Source organism: Lacerta agilis, chromosome 10 (genome assembly GCF_009819535.1).
Source record: "Lacerta agilis isolate rLacAgi1 chromosome 10, rLacAgi1.pri, whole genome shotgun sequence".
Classification (NCBI taxonomy): Eukaryota; Metazoa; Chordata; class Lepidosauria; order Squamata; family Lacertidae; genus Lacerta; species Lacerta agilis.
Window position 1 is genome coordinate 32,275,347 of NC_046321.1, and position 20,824 is coordinate 32,296,170.

Below are 20,824 nucleotides of genomic sequence, written 5' to 3' on the forward strand. Positions count from 1 at the left end.
AGTCCATATATCAGATATCCTGCTGTTTGGGGTATCTGCACACTATTTGGATCAATAAGGTTATATAAGGAGAGGATGAAATATGCTGGAAGGTCTGCAGGCATTCAGGTGCCACGAGTAACACATAAATATCAGGCACAAAGTCTGTTATGTGTCAACCTTCAGGTTCCACAATATCCATTAAAAAAAAGGTGGGGTTGGAGTCAGACCAGTCCAAATGCAATTTTGTCCTTTGTCTCTGTTTATTGTATTAAAGGAGATTGAACAGCAAAGTTAGTTAGAACACTTATTCATGTAGGAAATGTTACAAATTAACACACCAAGCAATTCATGACATAGACATGTTTTTGGAATGCACAGCTGATTTTGTAGATTAATAGCCTTTGTGGACCACAAACCAATGTTGTTACCTCCAGATAATATAGAAGGAAAAAAGAGAATACATACACATTTTAGTTACAGGTAGGTAGTCGTGTTGGTCTGCCATAGTCAAAACAAAATAAAAAATAAAGAAATCCTTCCAGTAGCACCTTAGAGACCAACTAAGTTTGTTCTTGGTATGAGCTTCCGTGTGCATGTATGAGCTTTTGTGTATTTGAAGAAGTGTGCATGCACACGAAAGCTCATACCAAGAACAAACTTAGTTGGTCTCTAAGGTGCTACTGGAAGGATTTCTTTATTTTTTATTTTGTTTTTACACGTTTTAGTCTGATTGATTGGTTTATGTAACTCCTGTTGCAAAGGACAGAGCTTATTGTTTGAACTAATCAGAAGTGGAAGTGTGTTCAAATGTGTGGAGTTCCTTTAAAAAAGGGTGTATTTGTGAGGACTGAATGTTCAGTATGCTTAGGAGGCAGAGATAAGTAGGGAAGTTAATAACTACAGTACATGTTGTCTGCTAACAAGTGAACCAAGTGCTGATGCAATAGGTACAACTCAGGACATTATACAGGAAGCCATAAAAGATTTATAAGTTACTCTGTGCAACATACATAGCTGCCCTTACTTGGAAATAAATCCCACTGAAATCAGTGAGACATCTTTCTTAAGTATAAAGGGCTAAGACTGGGCTGTCAGTCTCCAAGCCAAAAACATGGTTTCTAAAGCACAGATGTTTAAACCAGCTTACCTATTTCAACAGGATTTTAACTGAAGCACTACTAGGTCCTATACACTACTTCTAAAATCACCAGTATTGATTTATTGATGTAAAATATTTCAATCCATTTTCTATATAAGGAGTTTTGAGCTATTTAATTATTTGTCATTTTTATGTTGGGTATTATTTATACCATTATGTTTCAACATGTGTATGTTTTAATCAATTGATTACAACGTATTTCATTTTATTGTGTAAAACACAGGTGAATGGGTTCTATCTGCTCTTCTCAGAGCACTTTCCCTCCTATCTCTGTTTTTGAGGGGGAGGGGAGAATGAATTTTATAGTACTATATAAATAATCTTCTTGCAAAACCATAGATAACAGGGCAAACCCATCTAGCCACCAATGCACGGGCAAGCTTCTCTTTTAGATACTCCTTTTGTAAGGTCAAATCTTCCACAGAATAGTCCTGCTACATTGTCATTATCCTAAGTAGAATGGCTGTCAGACAAACACACGAATGAACAAGGTGCATCACATAAAAGACACTTGCCAATCATGGTTTAGCACCCCATACAATCTGCAAGCAAGCAACAGTTAAAAACAAGGATTTTTAAAAATAAAATAAAATCCCACAGTTACTTACGGGTAGCCTAGTTCCATGAAGTTGTTCCAAGTCTGCTTTAGCACCATTATAATACCCATTTGCAGACAGAGATCTATAAGGCATCCACTAGGGTGGCACTGTAGGGGGAGGGGGCAAGGGGGCAAATAATGGGCCGTCAAAGAATAAAAACAGCTTGCATATTAAATTTATATTACAAATCATGTTGCAAGTTCAAGGTTCAGTGACAATGTAATCCTATACATGTTTACTCAGAAGTAATTCCTGTAACAGCCACAGGGAACCTCCAGTCCACAGGCCTAATTAGGCACAGCAGGCCTTGTCATTTGGCCCATGTGGCCATTGTGGTCAAGCCATGTCCATCCAGCCGACACTGAATGTCACATATGGAAGGTTGGGCTGAAAGGGATTTCACATGCGTATGCACATATCACATCCACACCATATATTTAAAGTGTGTGGCTTCTCCCAAAGAACCCCCAGTGTCCATTAAGGGCCCTGGAAATTGTGGCTCTGTGAGGAGTAAACTACTGTTCTCAGGATTCTTTGGAGGAAGCCATGTGCTTTATATTGTCTGGTGTGGATGTGACCATATCTGTGCTGTATCTAATGGCCAGTTCAAATATTCAGTTGCTGAACAGTTACAGTTCTTCCACACAACCATTCATAGAAGCCAACTCTAGGGGCCATGGGGGCAATAAAATAATTGAGGGGGCTGAGCTGCCCCTGAAGTTGATGGGCATTCCTATTCAAATGCTGTGTGTGCACTGCATCATGTGATCGATTATGCAGGGCAGGGCCTACCTGTGCCTCCATAGTATTTTATTCAAGTTGGTACCCCTTTCATCATTATCACCTTACTTCTCATGAGAACATACCAGTCACCCCCAATTTTACAACAAAGCACCTCAGATAAATGGCAACATCTGCTACAGTTGCTTATAGTGGTCTCCCACCATCTGGAAGCCCCCAAGGGTACACTGCTGCTGATCCCACTCCCCTAGGCCCCCTCTTCCACTGCTCTGATAAGCCAGTGTCCTCCTGCTTCTGCAGGATGCTACCAACGACCCATGAAATAAACATGGGGGTGCACTACACAAGAGGCCCACTACCAAGGGACCCCACAACCTGGAGCCCTGAATCTCTGTGTGAGGTTCATAACATGTGGATTGGGTATTTCTTTGGTGGTATTAGTGCATGCACGTTTTCCAGTGTCCACGCAACATCATCAGAATAAAAACGCCCACCAGTACTGAATCCATATCTACCCCTTTCCTTGGAAAAGTGGGTAAGTAAAAGCAAGCCAAAAAATAAAATAAAAAACCAAAAAAAACCACCTGTTGTCTGCTTATAGCACCTCAACGACCTCTTTACAATCTAAGCGCCCACTGCCACTTCTTTTTGAGGTGTTAAGTTTTGATGAGGGACATGACTTTAAACGTGTTGGCACTTTTCAAAGGAGTGTCTCCCCTTGCGACAAGTGATATGGTAGAGTCATGTGAGAGGACCGGAGCACCCCAGCAACTGAACATTTTAACTGGTTCTAGAAAGGAAGGAGAACAAAATGTAGTAGGGTCCCACTTCTAGCAAAAGCCATGATGTCATCCTTTAAATTGCTGTTGTTGTTCAGAGAGGGGTTTTTTAAAACCCTCAAAATATTCATAAGGTTTAGTTGAGAAGAAGCAACAAGTGATTTGTCTATTAGCTCTTAAATTCCTCGCTCAATGATACACTAGTTTTTATTTATTTTATATAACATTTCATTTCCATTTTTTAATTATAAAATTATGTAATACATTATATTCAGTCACATGTATTCTAGACATTCCTATTTTCCAGTGAATCATTTAGCTGCCATAGGACAGTATTTGACCCTAGTTTGTACCAGTTGCAGCACTGTACAATATGCCTCAATATGCCACTTACCTCTTCTAGTCTCCATCTGTTTATCAGCCTCAAGTAGGCACCAGGGTGACCTGTAAATCTTCAACATAAGAGAAATCATCATCCCTTTTGTGTTAGATTTCTGATCACAACAGGAAAAGACCAAACACAATCATTCCAGCTATATTTTTCTAAGGGAAATGACATTAAATATGCATTTAAATAGCATTTCTAAATATGCATTTAAATTAAATTATGTTTGAATATATGATAAAGTCATTATTGATAGTCAGCATAGAGAGGTTACCACTCTGAGCAAATGTTTACCCACAGTTCCTTTCTGGAACTTTAGCATTATATTTTATATTGTAATCCATCCTGGGATCATCAATTGGTATGAAAGGCTGGGTAAAATTAGGTTCAATGTGTTTACTCTGAGTATGAAGATAACCCTTTAAATTTTAACCACTTTTTAAATTAACCTGGACAGCAGCAGAATTTGATAGGATTTCTGTAAAATATTATACTCTAGGCACAGATATTATTTATGGTATATTTAACACAGGAGTCACCAATGTGGTGCCCTGCAGATATTGTGGGACCCTCATTGCCAACAGTCCCAGCCAACTTGGCTAATGGTATGAAATGATGTGAGCTTTTAAGTCCAACAACATCTGGAAGGTATCATTGTTGACTACCTCTGCTTTAGCAGTTAACAGCAATAGCATTTTTCCACTCCACCTCCCTTGATAGTTTTCTACAGCTTCCCAGGCAGGCACAATGCACATTATTAACCTTACCTTCCAAGAAAGAATGCTATATAAAAAGTAGAGCTGTTCAGATTGACAAACTGAAAAAGGAACATTTTCAAAGTGAAGCTGTTCTCCCACTCAGATTCAGTCCGAGGTTGCTCTGTGGAAAAGGGAGAGGAGATTTTTAAGACACGTAGTCAGATTTACGGTAATTGGCTGATAAGATTTATTTATTAAAAACTCTGCAGAGCTTTCACTGTATTTGCAAACATGACTGCTGATCTTGCAGCCCAATCCTCGTTCAGATGCAGTATGCCTGACTCCAGTTGCCTGAGAGCAGTACAAAGAGAGGGCTATGGTCCTGCTTGCATGCTTCTTAGAGATGCTACTGGTTCACCACTTGAAAAACAGAATAGAACTGCACAAAACAGGCCTTTGGTCTTTCTGATTCAGCAGAACTCTTCTTTCGCTCTGATAAATGGCTACTCAGACATAAGCCCCACTGACTTTAATGGGTTTCAAAGTGTGAGGCACAGGATTCCACGTTTAATTTAAGAACCAGACAACGCAATCAGTATGCAAGCAAAAGCAAGGGATGCTTAAAAATTCTACTCTGGGATCCTCTATCTGGTTTTTTAAAAATTTGCGACAGATGAAAATGACTGGATCGTAAATTTGCCAGAGGATACACATTTTGTTCTGTTTCAAGTTGCCAAACAGAAATACTGCCTGGCATTTCCATCTTTATAGAAGTCTTGTACACTGGATTCACTTCTGCCGTATACTATAATTAAATTGACAGAATGTGCTCTAAGACACTGGATTATAAATTCCAAACCGACAGTCAGTTTGGAGAGGACTTTGCTTCTTAATGTTCGTTAGGGTAACTGGGAGACCAACACTCCAATTAGGACATAAGCATGTGAACCAACAATTCAAACGCCCACTCAGGCATAGAATATGCATGCCACAGAGACCCTGGGTGAAGTGGGGGGCGGGGAATCAAGCTTGAGAAATAATGAAACATCATATTTGCCTTATAGAATACTGGAGTGGAAAATTCCTGTGGAGTCATTTTGCTACAGCAAAAGGCTTGAGTGGCTTTCTGTCCCAGGATCATGGCTCTTAAACTCTTTGTATCTGTTCTGGGATCTATTCTGACAGTCAACTCTGCATAGGTAGGTGAGGGAGTGTGTTGTACAATATGGTTTTCCCCTTCTACACCCCTGGTATTCAGTATACATACTGGCTGTATCAACAGGATTAGTGTGTGAAATACAAAATTAATACATGAGATCCTATGAGATATGCCAGGAACTCAATCTGGAACCCAGGGCTGGTTCGAGACTTTTTGGCTTCCCAGGAACTAACTATAAGAAGAAGAAGAAGAAGAAGAGTTTGGATTTGATATCCCGCTTTTCACTACCCGAAGGAGTCTCAAAGCGGCTAACATTCTCCTTTCCCTTCCTCCCCCACAACAAACACTCTGTGAGGTGAGTGGGGCTGAGAGACTTCAGAGAAGTGTGACTAGCCCAAGGTCACCCAGCAGCTGCATGTGGAGGAGCGGAGACGCGAACCCGGTTCCCCAGATTACGAGTCTACCGTTCTTAACCACTACACCACGGTAAAAGCCAACATTCCATCTCTACCATGGGCAGAAGTCTACTGGACTGGCACAGCTCTATACTCCAACCATTCAATGTCTGTCAACTGGGGCAGTTGCCTAAATGTGTCTAATGGTAGGGCCAACAGTGCTGGAACCTTCTACATGCAAAGCATGTGCTCTGACATTAAACTATGATCCCTCCTCTTAAACAGCACTTATTTAAGGAGATGCTATCTTTCATACAAAAAAAGCAACGAAAAGCTAATTAGTACAAGCCAAGGGGTGCATTTGTGTACTAACTGCACACACAAAGGTTGGTACATACCCTTCTGAGGCACAGAGTTGTAACCTGAGCTTAAATTTTCAGTTGTGTAATTGAAAAAATATAAAATGAGTATTACATAAAAATGTGCATAGTATCTATTGGAGGTAGAGAGTGCACATATAGGTGAACTTGCACAGTCCGATATAAACCTTCATTCACGAAGAATGGATTTAAATCTTATCCAATATGTTGCTTCATTGTTATTATTACTTACCTAAATTTGTAAGAAAAAGAGCAACCTTTTCATACAACTGCAACAAAACAAGAAACAACATCTAAATAGATTGTAATGTAATAACATAAATTGCATTTTTTTTTAAAGAACATCATGTTATTTGACCTACAACCCTCGCTCCTCCCTTATTGGTACAATGACTATTATGTGAGAAGTACTTTTTATTTAAAAATGAACTTGGGTTCTGGCTAGAACTATTTCAAACACCCTGCTGGACAAATGTCTCTTGGCACTTACACTGCGTCTATGTCTCTGAACCAGGAGAACACACCCAGAGCTGCCTTGGAAGAGCATTTTGCCTTAGAAAGCAGGGTATAAATTAATTAAATAATAAACAAATAATTTAAAAGCTAAAATTGTATCAATCAGTCGTTGGGTGGGGAAGCATTATTTGCTAAGGATGTCAGCTTTTGATAAGGTTTCAGGTTTTCAAAAGAGTTCCTTGAGCTATGGGGCCATCTAGCCTTGGAAAGGTTTATGAAAGCAGACTTCCTTCCACACCGCTAAGGTCCCTTGCTAGATTGAAGCATATGTTCTGTATTGGATATTTCTCCTAGATCTTTCAAATGCTAGTTGAACTTTTAAAATCCTTGTACCTCTTTCTCCACCACTGAATTTTGTCACACCACCACCACAATATTTGGGGGTTCACTTATTTTCAAATGTATGGAAAGCAATACTGATATGTGCACCACAATTCAATGCTGCGTCCAATGGGGCTTACTCTCCAGGAAGCGTGTGGAGGGCTGCAGCCTAATAAGCAATTGTTTCTCTGAGATAAAGACAGTGACAATTTCAATGAAAGCTCTGCAGTTGTCTTAGGAGATATTTGCTTGAATGTCCTTTAATCAAGACATCTAATCTTGCCAAGACAAATGCATACAAGAATAAATTAACACCAATTGTATTCTCTTGCACATTAATCTCTTCATTGCTCCTAAACTCGTAGTTGCTACATTATTTATTTAGAATTTTACTGAAAGTCCTTTCAACTAACATGTTTTCTGCATAGGCTAGAGCTGAATTTGACCATTAAAAAAAAGTTGAAATGCATTCTTATTGGGGTTTTTTAAGTACAAAACTGTTTGAAATGTACTCAAATATTATCTCTACTTACAACATTCAGTAGCATGATGATGCAAAAGTTGATGCATACAGCAGTCCCGGTAGTTGCAACCTGAGAGTTATTCCTGATTAAAGCCCATTTAAAGGCAGCAAAAGTGCTGACAGTCACGACACGGTAAATAACAATGCCAAAAACAGCAGCAATCACCACACAGATCTAAAGGGGCAGGGGAAGAACAGATAGAACAGACGGAAAATCAATCCACTAATAATAAATTTCCTCCTGCCATTGTCAAGAATTAAAGACTAAATCCAAACATTCCAGGAAGACCCAGAAATGTATTCTGATTTTCTCAAGAAGATTGAGACACTGGTGGTGTATGATGTGTGTGGGCTATGGGACAATTCTGAAAGCTACTTGTTCTTCTTGCATGTTGGATTGCTTCCACATCTTAATAGAATGTCACCTTCTTGTCCTGTGTCCAAAATACCAAGTCTGCAAAAAGCCAATTAAATCTAGCCATATTTATTCTCCGTACAACAGTCCCAAATTATTACAATTAACCACCAGCACCACCATTATCTTAATCACACTTAGAGGGCTTTCTAGACTGTGGTGTCCCTGACATGGAAGACCCTCCCCAAGGAGGCTTAGCTGCTATCTTCTTCGAGATGCCAAGGATAAACCTCCCAATCTGCCCGGCGTTTGTTTTTGTTTGTTTGTTTGTTTTTAGCTTTGCTGACTGCTCAGTTAGCCATTGTTTCAAATGTATTACACCTGGGTGTTTTTTTCCCCTTTAATGAACTATATGTTTGTTTGCTGTTGTTTTTAAAAAGAAGTGTCTGTAAGGCACTTCCTATTTATTTTATAATGAAAAAGTGTGTATATATTTTTTGAACTAAATAAATAACATGTGTCCACTTTTCCACTCCGTTTTCAAAATACTGGGTAGAGCCTATGCCTTGGAAGGAACTTGAAACAATGCAAAATATGCCATTATTCAAGCTGCAATCCTATACAAACTTACCTGGAAGAAAGTCCCCACTGAACTCAATGGGGCTGCCTTCTGAGTAGACATCTATAAAGGATTGCAGTGACATATTTGCATTTCTCTAGATGGGAACTTCATTTTTCTCCTCCTCTCCCCAGCAAAGTTACTTAAGCTTTGTGAAGTCCTTTCAGAATGTTGACAGTTTCACACTTTTTATTTGAAGGGTTCAACTAGGCTTTGTTTCAGCAAAGCAATTAAACTAACAGTTGCTTAATTGCTTTTCTGATTAAGGCCAATTTAGACTCATGCTCAGCTGTTCTGCTGAAGTGAGGCCTTATGCTGAGCACACCCAAACCTCTTAGGATGACACCATGATGTCCGCTTCTTCTCAGAGGAGTCAATTAACACTAATGCTCAATGATACAAAAAGAACTCAGGTCTCAAATGAGATCTTCGAAGAACTAAGTGAATACCACTGATATAGAAATGGTCTCTAGTCCATTGAGTAGGCTCAAGTGTATAATGTTTGCAAAGTGCTTTGGGACCTTCAGATGATGAAGTACTTACTTAAATGGAAAGCATTATTACTGTCAATATGGGAGATGAAGCAACAAAAGCGAGGACAGAGTGGTTTGCTGAGCTTCATTTCCTAGTACACAGAACAAAGCAAGCAAGCTCTCTGACCTTTACCCCTTAGAGAAGCACTTCATCTTGTAAACTTTAGAAAACCCATTAATGACTGTGGTTACAATTACTATTACATGGCAGCTTAAAACACCCATCTACTTCCATGCAAGAAAATGCTCTGTTTTGTGCTCTTTTAATGCTGAAATGCCTTTGCAAAATGTAGTTCAGCTATTTAATAATACGTAAAAACACACTTCAGAAAATTGTGTTCAAGTATTAAAATTGAAATAGCGAATTGTTTATCAATAATCTCCAAGCCAATCCTCTTCAGTAACACAACTAAAACTAAGGTTGGCTTACTCACAGTCCTGAAAAAGAAAAATTAAATTTATGTTACACACAAATCCTTAATACAGCCACTCCAGACATGATGGTTTTCCTATGCATGAATATATTCAAGGGAAGGAAAATGGGCTTGTCTTCATCATGAGAATTGCCCAGGCAACTGTTTTAAAATCTGGGAACACAAGTGGACTGCCTCTTCAACAAATTAGACACATTTTCTTTCAAGATCAAATTATTTTGATCTGTTGTTGTGGGGCCCCTAAAAGGCATGGGGCCCATAGGCCAGTGCCTCTTTGGCCTATTTGGTAATCCAGCACTAAATGCATCATGCTCTAAAATAACCTAATGTGTCCTGCACATAAGGTAGGCAGGAATATGTGGTGGAGTAATTTGAATGTGAGATCTCCTCTCTTTATACTAAAGTGGCAAAGTCTCATGAGTACTGCTTTTTCTGAATATCTTTCCTAAGTTTTCCAGTTAGCAGAACTTTCTGGCAGGTAAAAGTTTCAGGAACAGCATGCTAAAATACCTTTATACAATGGTTGCTTATAAAACAACCGTGTCAAGCCGTGACACAAACCATTTTAAACAGCAGGAACAGCTTAATAATATGAAACTAATCTATGAACTCCCCCCCATTTTGCTAACAGAGATGAGAAAGTCTAGTTTTCAGACTATTCAAAAGGAATTATATTTTTCAAACCATAAAAAATATTCCAGATGCAGAAACAATAATTCTGCTGCATTTATCTGCAAATGCTTGATAAGGCTCCGGTTTTCCAGATATGGGATTCATTCGTTCTTTCTTCGAGTACTTGGCCTCAAACTGCGGCCGTATTTCTTCCTAAAGAACATATGAAAAAATTAAAACATAGAATTAGACAAAGTCCAGTAGAGGAAGCCCCAGGTTATCAGAATTCTGTCAATATTGTTGTTGTTGTTCAGTCATTCAGTCGTGTCCGACTCTTCGTGACCACATGGACCAGAGCACGCCAGGCACGCCTATCTTTCACTGCCTCCCACATGATTTAATTTAACATGAAAAGCAGTTGAGATATACAGGTGAAACTCGAAAAATTAGAATATCGTGGAAAGGTTCATTTCAGTAATTCAACTTAAAAGGTGAAACTAATATATGACATGCATGCAAAGCGAGATATGTCAAGCCTTTATTTGTTATAATTGTGATGATTATGGCATACAGCTGATAAGAACCCCAAATTAACAATTTCAACAAATTATAATAAACAAAGGCTTGGCATATCTCGCTTTGCATGTCATGAGTCTATCTCATATATTAAACTCCAGTAACTAATGAAAACAATTGCTTACATAAATGGACTTTTCCACGATATTCTAATTTTCCGAGTTTCACCTACATCTGCTGCTGCCAGAAACTAAGGGTTTTCTATAGCACTGGAATTCCTTCCCAAGGATAAAAAATATTACTTAGCAAGGGATCACCTTTGTTTCTGTCTCTTCCCATGTTCTGCCTCCAGGTGGAATTACACAAGCTAGAAAGATACAAGCAACATACTAAACAGACTAACTTTGGTCTGTGTGACCCTGAATAAATTCTGGATTGGGCTGTTGCCAATGAGGAAAACAGGAATGTCACAATTCACAGCTCAAAATTAAGCTCTTTGGTAAATTAACTTATTTATTCCTATGAACAAAGCTATTAAAAGATGTGTGAAGAAAAAGATTCACAAGATCACACCAGCAAATTATGTAATATGCTCTGCCGAGTAAAATGAGAGAATTGACAGCAGATGCTAGCAATTAACAGAAGCTTCAATAAACTTAATTCCATTATATACCTCAGCAGAAAATGAAACAGCTGTTCTGTTTCTGGCAAGGAGTGTTGTATTTACTGAGTAAAGTATCCCTGATCTAGATTAGGTCTTTGTGCCCTCCACAAATCAGCCTACTGACATATTGTAGGCTCACAACAAGTCTCCTGTAAGTCACCATTTCATAGATGGCAAGAAAATAGCCCCTATCTACTAGATATGCCAGTTTTTCATGTAAACATTATCTGCATGGAGAAGCACTCAGCCATGCAAACCCTCCACCTTTATTCGAATACTGGAACAGCCTTACAGTGATTTAGCAAGCTGCAAATGAGTACCAGGCCCACATTTCTCCATCTCCCCTTTGCATATAAACTGCTTTAGTCCTGGTCTGTTTAAACTAGACTTCCTGGTTACATCCGAAGCAGGGAACTCTGGTTTAATGTAAGTTTACTAACCAGTATTGATTGGTAAACTGACATTGAAGCAGAGTTCACAATTTTGGATATTACAGGGAATTCTGGTTTAAATACAACAGGGTGGAGGAGCCAAAGGCAGTATGCAAATGAGGTGAGGGAAGGACAACTGCACAAGCCTGATGTCCTCTCCTGGCTTGCTAAACCATGGCTTGGCAAGCTGATATCCTTATATCCAGCATACAGGCTTGCCACCTCAAGGAGAAATAGGTCTAAGACTTCACAAAGTTGCCTTGCTTTGCCAGTACAGCTGCCAATCAATTTTATTTTAGGAATTGTTGCTTGGCTGATTTCATCCACCTGCTGTGTCAGTGACTCAGCTAATGTAAAATGCCGTGGCCTAGAAAGGCTCCGGAAAAGGAAGGCAGGGAATCAAACATCATGCTGGGATAACTCACTTTCTCTAAAGCTGAATCTGTATTTTGAAGCCAACCTAACTAAATATTCTTCCTACTCTCGCTGGTGAGGCAGCAGCAAAATAGACATACAAACCTCCTCTTCTTCCCAGTCTATCAAGTCCCAGTCGTAGGCAATTACTGCTCGTCTTCTTTTCCAAAACTCCAGGAAAACAGTTGCTATAGTAGAGAAACAGAAAGAAATATTAACACAATATCACATTAATTAATTAATTAATTTATCATCTCATTGCAGTTGAATAAAGGTACATTTTATTTTATCATGCAAACAGACATATTTTCTTTTGAGGAGCAAAATGTACTACTTTTGTAAAACCACCTGTCCTATGTGAATAATGCTTAAGCAGTCAACTTATTTCTCAGTGTTAAAAATAAGAAAAAATAAACAATTTTTTAACTGCAACAGGCGACCAAATGAGAAATTCTGTGATGGCTGCGTACTCCCCCTTTACAGTTTGGAAGTACACCCCTTGATTCTAAAGATTAACACACTACTACATTAAGATATTTTCAATCAAACATATCATTAAAAATCTATTACCTGAATTCTGTATCTGGAATATCAGGATTCCAGCTGAGCCAGAGATGTTTTGCGGGCCCCACACAGCAACCCACTCACACTGAAGATAAGGAGGAACCCACACCAGTACAAAAGCAGCCCAAAGAGATGCATTGCCCATCCTGATCCCTGCCTTGACCCCCAATTCTCTCCCACCACTCCCAATCCTCAGGAACAGATGAGAAGCCCAAACTTTCTAGAGGAGTGCTCATTTGGCAGCCAGGCAGCGCTATTAGCAGGGAACTATGGGGGGGGGGGAGAGTCTAATCTACCCAGGATGGGGGAGAAAACACAGCTGCAAGCCATCACCCAGCTTCCGACAACGATCCTGCAGAGGACCAGATGGAGCAGCGCTAGGTAACATGTGGTCATCTAGGCATTACTGAACTGCAACTCCCATCAACTCTGACCATCACTTATGCTGATTGGGGCCAATGGGAGTTGTAGTACCAGAAAGGCCACAGGCTCCCTAGTCCTGCAGTTGAGGAAGTGACTATGTAAGTCCCTCAGCCTTCTCTAAACTTTTGCTCAATTAAGAGTTCCCTTCAGAGCTCATTAATGTTCCAGCTCTAACTCTTTTTGGGTTAATGACATTGGAACATAGGAAGCTGTCTTATACTGAGTCAGACTCTACATCTATCTAGCTCAGGGTTGTCTCTGCTGACTGGCCATGGCTCTTGAGGCTTTCAGACAAGACTGCTTTTCAGTCATAGCTGGAGATACCAGGAAGTGAACTTGGGACCTTTCCCATGCAAAGCATGTGTTCCACCGTTGAGCTTTGGCCCCCTTCCCTGCAAAGCACACTGTCTAATTTCTGCAGATCTAATATTGTTCCTGAAATAAATGTTGCGCCTGGACGTTATCGCTTGAGCAAGGATTTGACTGTGTTTGGCCACAAAGGCCTCAAATTCTGCAGAGCCTTTCATCTCAGCAGGGTATCAGACAGCAAGAGCTTTATTCTTTCAGAAAACATGAACATTTGCTACTTTTCTAGAACATAAATCCTCTACATTAACATGATTGTGGGCTATGCTGGCAGACAACTGATTGAGTGCCAAAGGCCACATTGAAACATGTTGTTGTTGTTAATTTAATATTGAGTTCAAGATATCAGTAGTCTCTGACAATCTATTGCATGAAGCGTGACCTACAAATGTGTGTGGGGTGGGGTAGGGAAATGAGCCCAAAGCACCATTAAAATCATTGACTATTTAGAGTAAGATTTTTAAAAACAAAAAAGTACTGACATAACCTACCTTTAGAGCAGAACTTACCCCACACTGCCATGAAAACAGCAAAAAACACAGTAGCTCCATTGTCAAAAAGATGTGTTACCTGTGAAAAGACAATCATGTTCAGCCATTCATTTTGAATATTCTATTCAAAACTCTTGTTTTCTCTTGTGTTAAAAAGAAGGGATATATCTTACTCAGGAAATTTGCTTAAACTGCAAAGGGTTAGGCATAATATTAGGATGACAGTTACAGGTGGGTAGCCGTGTTGGTCTGCCATAGTCAAAACAAAATAGGAAACAAAATAGGAAATTCTTTCCAGTAGCACATTAGAGACCAACTGAGTTTGTTCTTGGTATGAGCTTTCGTGTGCATGCACACTTGGTATGAGCTTTCGTGTGCATGTATCTGAAGAAGTGTGCATGCACACGAAAGCTCATACCAAGAACAAACTCAGTTGGTCTCTAAGGTGCTACTGGAAAGAATTTCCTATTTTGTTTCCTATTTTGTTTCGATTAGGATGACAAACATTTATTAGGAGAAGTTTCCAATATGCTTATGATTTGGCTATTAGTAGTAAGCCAACCCTTGGGTATGTTTTACAACCAGACCACTATTTCCGCATGTCAGCCTGTTGGTAGCCTACAGTAATATATTCCTCTTTGTACGAGCCTTTCTGAAATCATGCAGCCATTAAGCTATCAAAGGGAAGTCTGCATGAACTGTTCTCCTGAGGGGAAAAAACATAAGATCCTGACACACAGGCAAGCAATTAATTACACTGAGAAGATATATGTGAATTAAAAGCTCAAGACACAAGTGTCAGCTGCACAAAAAGACCTCATCAGACCCTCATGCAGATTGGCTACATTTCCTGCTATCATATGAAGAGTTGCATGACTGCAGAAAAAAGGCATGCTTCCGTGATTTATTTTAGAACGTATAAAGCTCACAGAGGAAAATTGCAGAATTGCACCATTGAACATAAAGGGTAAGGCTAGATCCAAGCCAAATTCAAGCCATCTGGATGGATTTGGGCCTATCCCAGTTGAGCTGAGACCGTCACAGACAGCTGAAGGTGGCGTTGGATGACCCAGAGGAAACTGGGGCTGTCATGGGGTGGGACATCAGGAAGGAAGGGGGAACATAATTCTGAAGGAGAGTGCCATGGGGGATTTGGGGCTTACCTCCCCCTACCCTCTCCTGGATGGGGGTGATTGTGAAAGAATAATAGCCAGTCTAACCTTGTAGCAAAACCTGGGAGCACAGAGAGGCCTTATTCTGCTTGTAAACCTAAGGAGAACCACTATCTATTGGAGGGTTATGTTGTTAGCCCTTCCTTCTTATGCTTACACTGTATATATGTGTACATAAAACCATATAGAGACACCAGAGTTTGTAGTGACCTTCATTCCAAAGCGGGGTTTTTTAAACCTGTGGTTCACAGACCCCTTAGGGGGTATCTATGGATGAGCTTCAAGGGGTCCATGAAACAGAAAAACACATAAAAAATAAGTTCAAGTGGTCCATAGCTTTCATCAGATTGTCAAAGGGGTCTGTGACCCAAAAAAGGTTAAGCTTCTAAACTAGGAAACCAGACCTGAGGTATGGAATGTCACATCAAAGTTCCTCAGTGCTCAGAGGCTGAGGTGCACAACAGCCAGTATGTTGTAGTGATTAGAGTGTTGGGAAAGCATCTGAGAGATCAGAGTTGAAAACCCCACTCAGTCAGGAAGCTCACCGACCTTGGGCCAGTCACTGCCTCTCAACCTAACGTACTTCACAGGGTTGTCGTGAGGAATAAATGAGGGAGGGGAGAACCATGTGTGCCACCTTGAGATCCTTGGAGAAAAGGTGGAGTGTAAATTAAATAGTATTTTTAATGTAACAATACCATAGTTGGTCCTGCTTCTATTAGTAATACTTTAATTCCCTAAGCAGAAGCATAACCCTTGAAGGAGTTGCACTCATTTGCACCAAAGTTAAATTTAAAGCATTTGGAAGTTTTAAAAAGGCAAACAATGTTTTTCATGGTACTAAATAAAACACTGTTGCTGGAACAAAAGTCAAATGCGTTTTTAATTTTAAAAAAAATTTTTTTTTTACAGAACCTGAGCTGTATACTATAGTGCACTTGCCATTATCTGCAGCACTGTAGATTCAGCCATTTGACTTCTGCCCTGGGGCCTTGGCATGTATGATATCTATTATCAATTTGGCCAAGCTTTCATCAGCACCAGTGATAGAGAAAAAATGGGAAAACTTGTGGACTTGTTGATACAAATGCAAAGGACCCTAAGAGATGCCACACCTCTATTATTATTTTTACCTTGGCATAAACACAGCTGTCGGACAACCTCATGAAGGGGCAGTATTTATCACATATAGGGCACATTATAATCTCTGTAGCTTGGCAGACTTCTTTACTGGAAAAGAGAAGAGATCATGATTAATAGCTCAGTTTATAACTAACACGCTTCAGAGTGCTTTCATAATTTGGACAGTGGAGTAGTGAGCAGGAGAAAAACAAAACAAATCTAAAATAAGCCTTTTTTTACTTCAGAAAAAGCTAGTAGTAGTGGTAGTAGTTGTTGTTTAAGAGCTGCCAAGGGAGGGGGTAAAACAAAAGATCAGAACAATACTGGTGTGTGGGAATGTTAAATAGCAACTGAATACATTTATTTATTGAATTGAATACATTTATTTCAGCTATTTTTATAATATTTAATCACTAAAGACCTCCATGCAATGCTCGCTTATATCAAATACACTAGTAGCCATGTTTTGTTTTCACTTCACCTGACTTGGCAGTGGTCCAATGTGGCTACTCCATACAAAAAGACAAAGAGTCCAACGAAGGCAGCTGGGAAGAGCATTCCTGTATACCAGCCTAACCAGGCAAAGTACAAGCCAATTTTCTCACCAAAGTACCGTCTGTCAAAAACACAAGGCAACTAAGTTATGAAGACATCTTTAATAGGATTGAACACTGGTTCTTAACATAAAAGTATATTATTCAGAGAGTCAGAAAATGACATTTTACTTATATTAAAAACAAGAGGCAATTGTTGGGCTTTGAATGGATGGATCATCAGCTCTCTAAGTTACAGCCCAACCAACCTATCTACTTGCATTAACTCCACACCTAGTATTTTGCACTGTACAATGTCTTTGTGGGGCAGGTTGGCATGTTCCAATGATCTTCCTTGAAGTTCCGGCTTTACTTGCCAAATGCAGTCAATTTGTTTTTTTATTCCTCTGTCGATCAGAAGGTCCCTTGGGTCTTCCGACTGAACTGATAAACTTGTAACTGTAATGTGGTCTTTTGTGACAAGGACAGCAGGTTGGCAGTGTAAAAACAACACTGGCAACAGCTGCAGATCTGTCTTTGCTGCGTGAGAGAAACTTCTGGCCTAATTGTTTGGCTGACATACTGAATAGCAATCTGGGTTCACTCCAGTGCAAAGGAAAACTTAAAGTCTATGGGATTTACATGGCCTACTTGAATCCAAGTCTATAATTTAAAACTGTAAAGCAAAGTAGAAGCAGAACACTCAGCTAAGATTTATTTATACAGTACTGCTGTTCTCCACTCCCTAGGATAGGTGCTTTTTTTTTTGCTCTCTTGTTTCCTTCAGTAATTGAAATCCCTGCCCAGTCCTGCAGCTGCAAGAAGCAGTGCATACATTGTGACTTCTGATACCAATGAGCAGCTGCTTCCAACACCCCAAATGATGCCAGCTTTAATTTATGCATTGCAAAAGGACGAGAAGCAGGTGTACCAAATTGCTCTCTGTGTATGAATGGAATCCACAGGGCCTCTTCACTTGTAGTTTTAAAAGAGCACAGCCAGCAATGGTTTTATTGTCATACTTTATGTGAACATTGACACAGCTAAACAGTGTCATTCACATCATGCTACCATTTAAAAAACTGACGACACCACTGGCAGGACAGTAATTCAGACGAGAGCTTGGACTGTACTGAGGATGATCAGATCAATAGTTCCATCTCTTTACTCTCCCAGCCCTGTCAGATATGACTGTTGAGTATTATTACTGAGAGATGCTGAAATGCACCTTTAGCCACCCAAAGCCAGAAGAACAATCAATAGAGAATGAGTGAACTTCATGGGATCATTTTCACTTCCCATGAGACCTGCTTTGGCAACTCTGCCTCATTCCTACCTGTTCCATCAGATTGATGCCTAACACATAAGCACTAAGGGGTTGCATAACCATGTTGCCCACATAAGCCTATTCAGGATGTACTGTATGCTTGAAGAGGCTCTGGGGGAAAGTGCTGTCTGGTGCGTGTCCTGCATCAGTAGTTACCTGGCAGCAGACACTACCAGTTCTCTGACCAGCCCAGGCGGCTGGATCTACCTGCCATTTACATTTCCCACAATGCCCTGACATAGTGACACTCAGTCTGAAGCATGATAGCTAGATTCAGCTCTCTGACGTTTGGAGTGCTGGGCTGGATTTATTTATTTATTTAATGATGGTCCCTGGGTATTTGTCAACAGTGGGCCCTGACAGTGGGTTCTCATGCTGCTTGAGAATTCCAGAAACTGATACTAGCCCTGAGCGTAGGCATCAATTCACACTGTGAAGAGCAGGGGTGGGGGACCTTTTTTCCCCCAGGGCTGCGTTCTGTAAAAGGTAACCTTTGGGAGGGGGGGGGGTGTCACATGCCAGTGATGTGCTAGCCAGAGGCAAAAGCAAGCAGAGAAACAAATGTGATTCTCATATTTGTACAATAGGCTACATTCCAGGCATGCAGAAGCCAGAGGTTTCCAACTCCCTCAGCACCACCCTCAGCACTTCTCCACCCTCTAATCAAACAAGCAAGAGACATCATCACAGTTCAAAGATACATTCTATTCTGGCTAAAGCAACTGAGGAAGATGAGCAAGGAGTAAAGGGGTCCAGTCTGGGGAGCTGGAGTGTGGCCTGAGAGAGCGGGCAGGACAGAGACTTGGAGGGTCCCTGAAGTTCCCCACCCCTGGTGCAAAGTATGCATGAACTAGGGATGGGGAGAACCACAGCAGCAGACCCCACGCCCAACCTATGTGCATTTAACTTAAAGCCTGCATAGAGTCAGTACATATCTGCCAAGACTTTTCGCAGTTGTTCGGTTAAGCTGTTCAGGCTCCCCACTACACCCCACCAACTGCACACAGTTTGCATGTCTTCACATAGTAATCTGTGTGTACCAAAGGGCTTTCAAAGATCAAGCACCATGGACAGAGCTCAGTTATCATATGATGCAGTATCTGTCAAAGAAAACCAGCTCAGAAACTGAGAACATTAACACTTCATAACTACTACCTTGGCTAATCAGTAGACTTCTTACAAACCCGGCACATCATCCCTGGCCTGACATCAATATGCACAAAATTATCCAGACACCAACAGATGTCGTCTGCTCTGGAAATGTCTTAATTGCCAAGTTGATAGTGCTGCCAGCAGGCAGGCAACTCATTCATGAGGATATAGGTGAGCTACTGATAGGCTAACATTTAGGAACGACTGCTCTGCTGCAGACAATAACATGTGCAATTTCAAGTGAGGGAATGCAGCCAATTGAAAGAGCTATGAGTTTTTATACTCTTCTGGGTATTTTTTTTTTGTTTTGGAGCTTTTCCTGCAGTAACCTGCAGTAACCTGCTTTAAAACCTTGGTATCTCTGAATAGTGCCTGTGAGATCATGGACTGGGTAGTGGGTATCATACAAGAACTCCCACAAGGGGCCACAGGAACTCTGCAAAAATACATCTTGATTCACAATAGGTGGTTTGTGTACATATTGCCTTCATACTTTTATTGGGGCTGCAGGGAATCTTGAATCTTGGTATTTCATGAAAATCTCAGCTTCTTCTTTCCACAGAAAAAACTTAAAGCCCCGGGCAAACTTGCATTGAAACTAAAGCAAATTAAAGAGAGGATTTCAAGTGTGCTGTGTTGAGTGATCTTGAGTATGTGCCATGGTCACATGTCTCTTGAACTCTGAATACCAGGAGATATGAAGATTTAACCATGATGCTCAAGTCTGATGGATATTTACCTTGGGTAGTGGCACAGATGACCAGAAACAAATGCCACTACTAGAGCAATTTGCTTGCTTCTGAAGCAACTTAGTCACTATAAGCACATATCTCTGTTTTTCTAGACTAATGGAGAAAAAGAATCAATATTGTGACATGAAGAAAGCTAAGTAAACAGAAAACAAAAAGATGGACCGCAGCAACCCAGAGACTAATTAGTGTCATAGAACAATGTATATTTGCAGCTACAAATGATTTTCAAAAATTACTCCCAAGTGACGCGGAATCTTAGTCATCTACTAAGGCAGAACTCTGAAGTTAACTGTAAGGGTCCTGCTGTGGTTCCTCATGAGTAAAGAGGCTTGACTCAGGTCCTTATATTTACAGGTTTTATTGTGCAGATATGTACAATGCAGAGCTCCAAAGTCCATGACCAGCTTAGTCACTTTCAGATCCCGGAAGTGGCGCTTTTCTGGAGCGCCCCCAACATAAGAACTTGGGCACCCCTAGTCTCCTCCTTCCCTCCTTACGTTTCACAGCCCTGCGTAATTGGGGCGACGGAACTGTTGTTGCTCCCTCTTGGCTGGATCCACTGAGGGGGTATTGGGTCTCTGAAGCATCCCCCAGCCCTCTCTCTGCTGGGCTGCTTTCCTTCCTGTCGCTCCCGCTGGAAGTCCCCCTGCTATCCCCGCAGTGCTGGGGCTCTCCATCCCTTGACAGCCCCTGCACCACCCCACTGG

The 20,824-nt window shown here is 40.5% G+C and overlaps 1 protein-coding gene across 7 annotated transcripts in view; it reads right to left on the reverse strand.

Annotated features, from left to right (window-relative positions):
• ANO4 (anoctamin 4) overlaps positions 1–20,824 on the reverse strand; it is a 119,952-nt gene that overhangs the window by 12,848 nt on the left and 86,280 nt on the right. For all 7 annotated transcript variants that reach the window (XM_033162353.1, XM_033162352.1, XM_033162351.1 and 4 more), the window contains 10 exons: positions 16,835–16,969; positions 16,365–16,461; positions 14,078–14,138; positions 12,321–12,403; positions 10,263–10,403; positions 7,648–7,812; positions 6,510–6,546; positions 4,413–4,524; positions 3,655–3,712; positions 1,750–1,847 (listed from right to left, as the gene is read on the reverse strand). In XM_033162353.1, the coding sequence (XP_033018244.1) occupies positions 1,750–1,847; positions 3,655–3,712; positions 4,413–4,524; positions 6,510–6,546; positions 7,648–7,812; positions 10,263–10,403; positions 12,321–12,403; positions 14,078–14,138; positions 16,365–16,461; positions 16,835–16,969 (987 nt within the window). The remainder of the gene's footprint in view (positions 1–1,749; positions 1,848–3,654; positions 3,713–4,412; positions 4,525–6,509; positions 6,547–7,647; positions 7,813–10,262; positions 10,404–12,320; positions 12,404–14,077; positions 14,139–16,364; positions 16,462–16,834; positions 16,970–20,824) is intronic.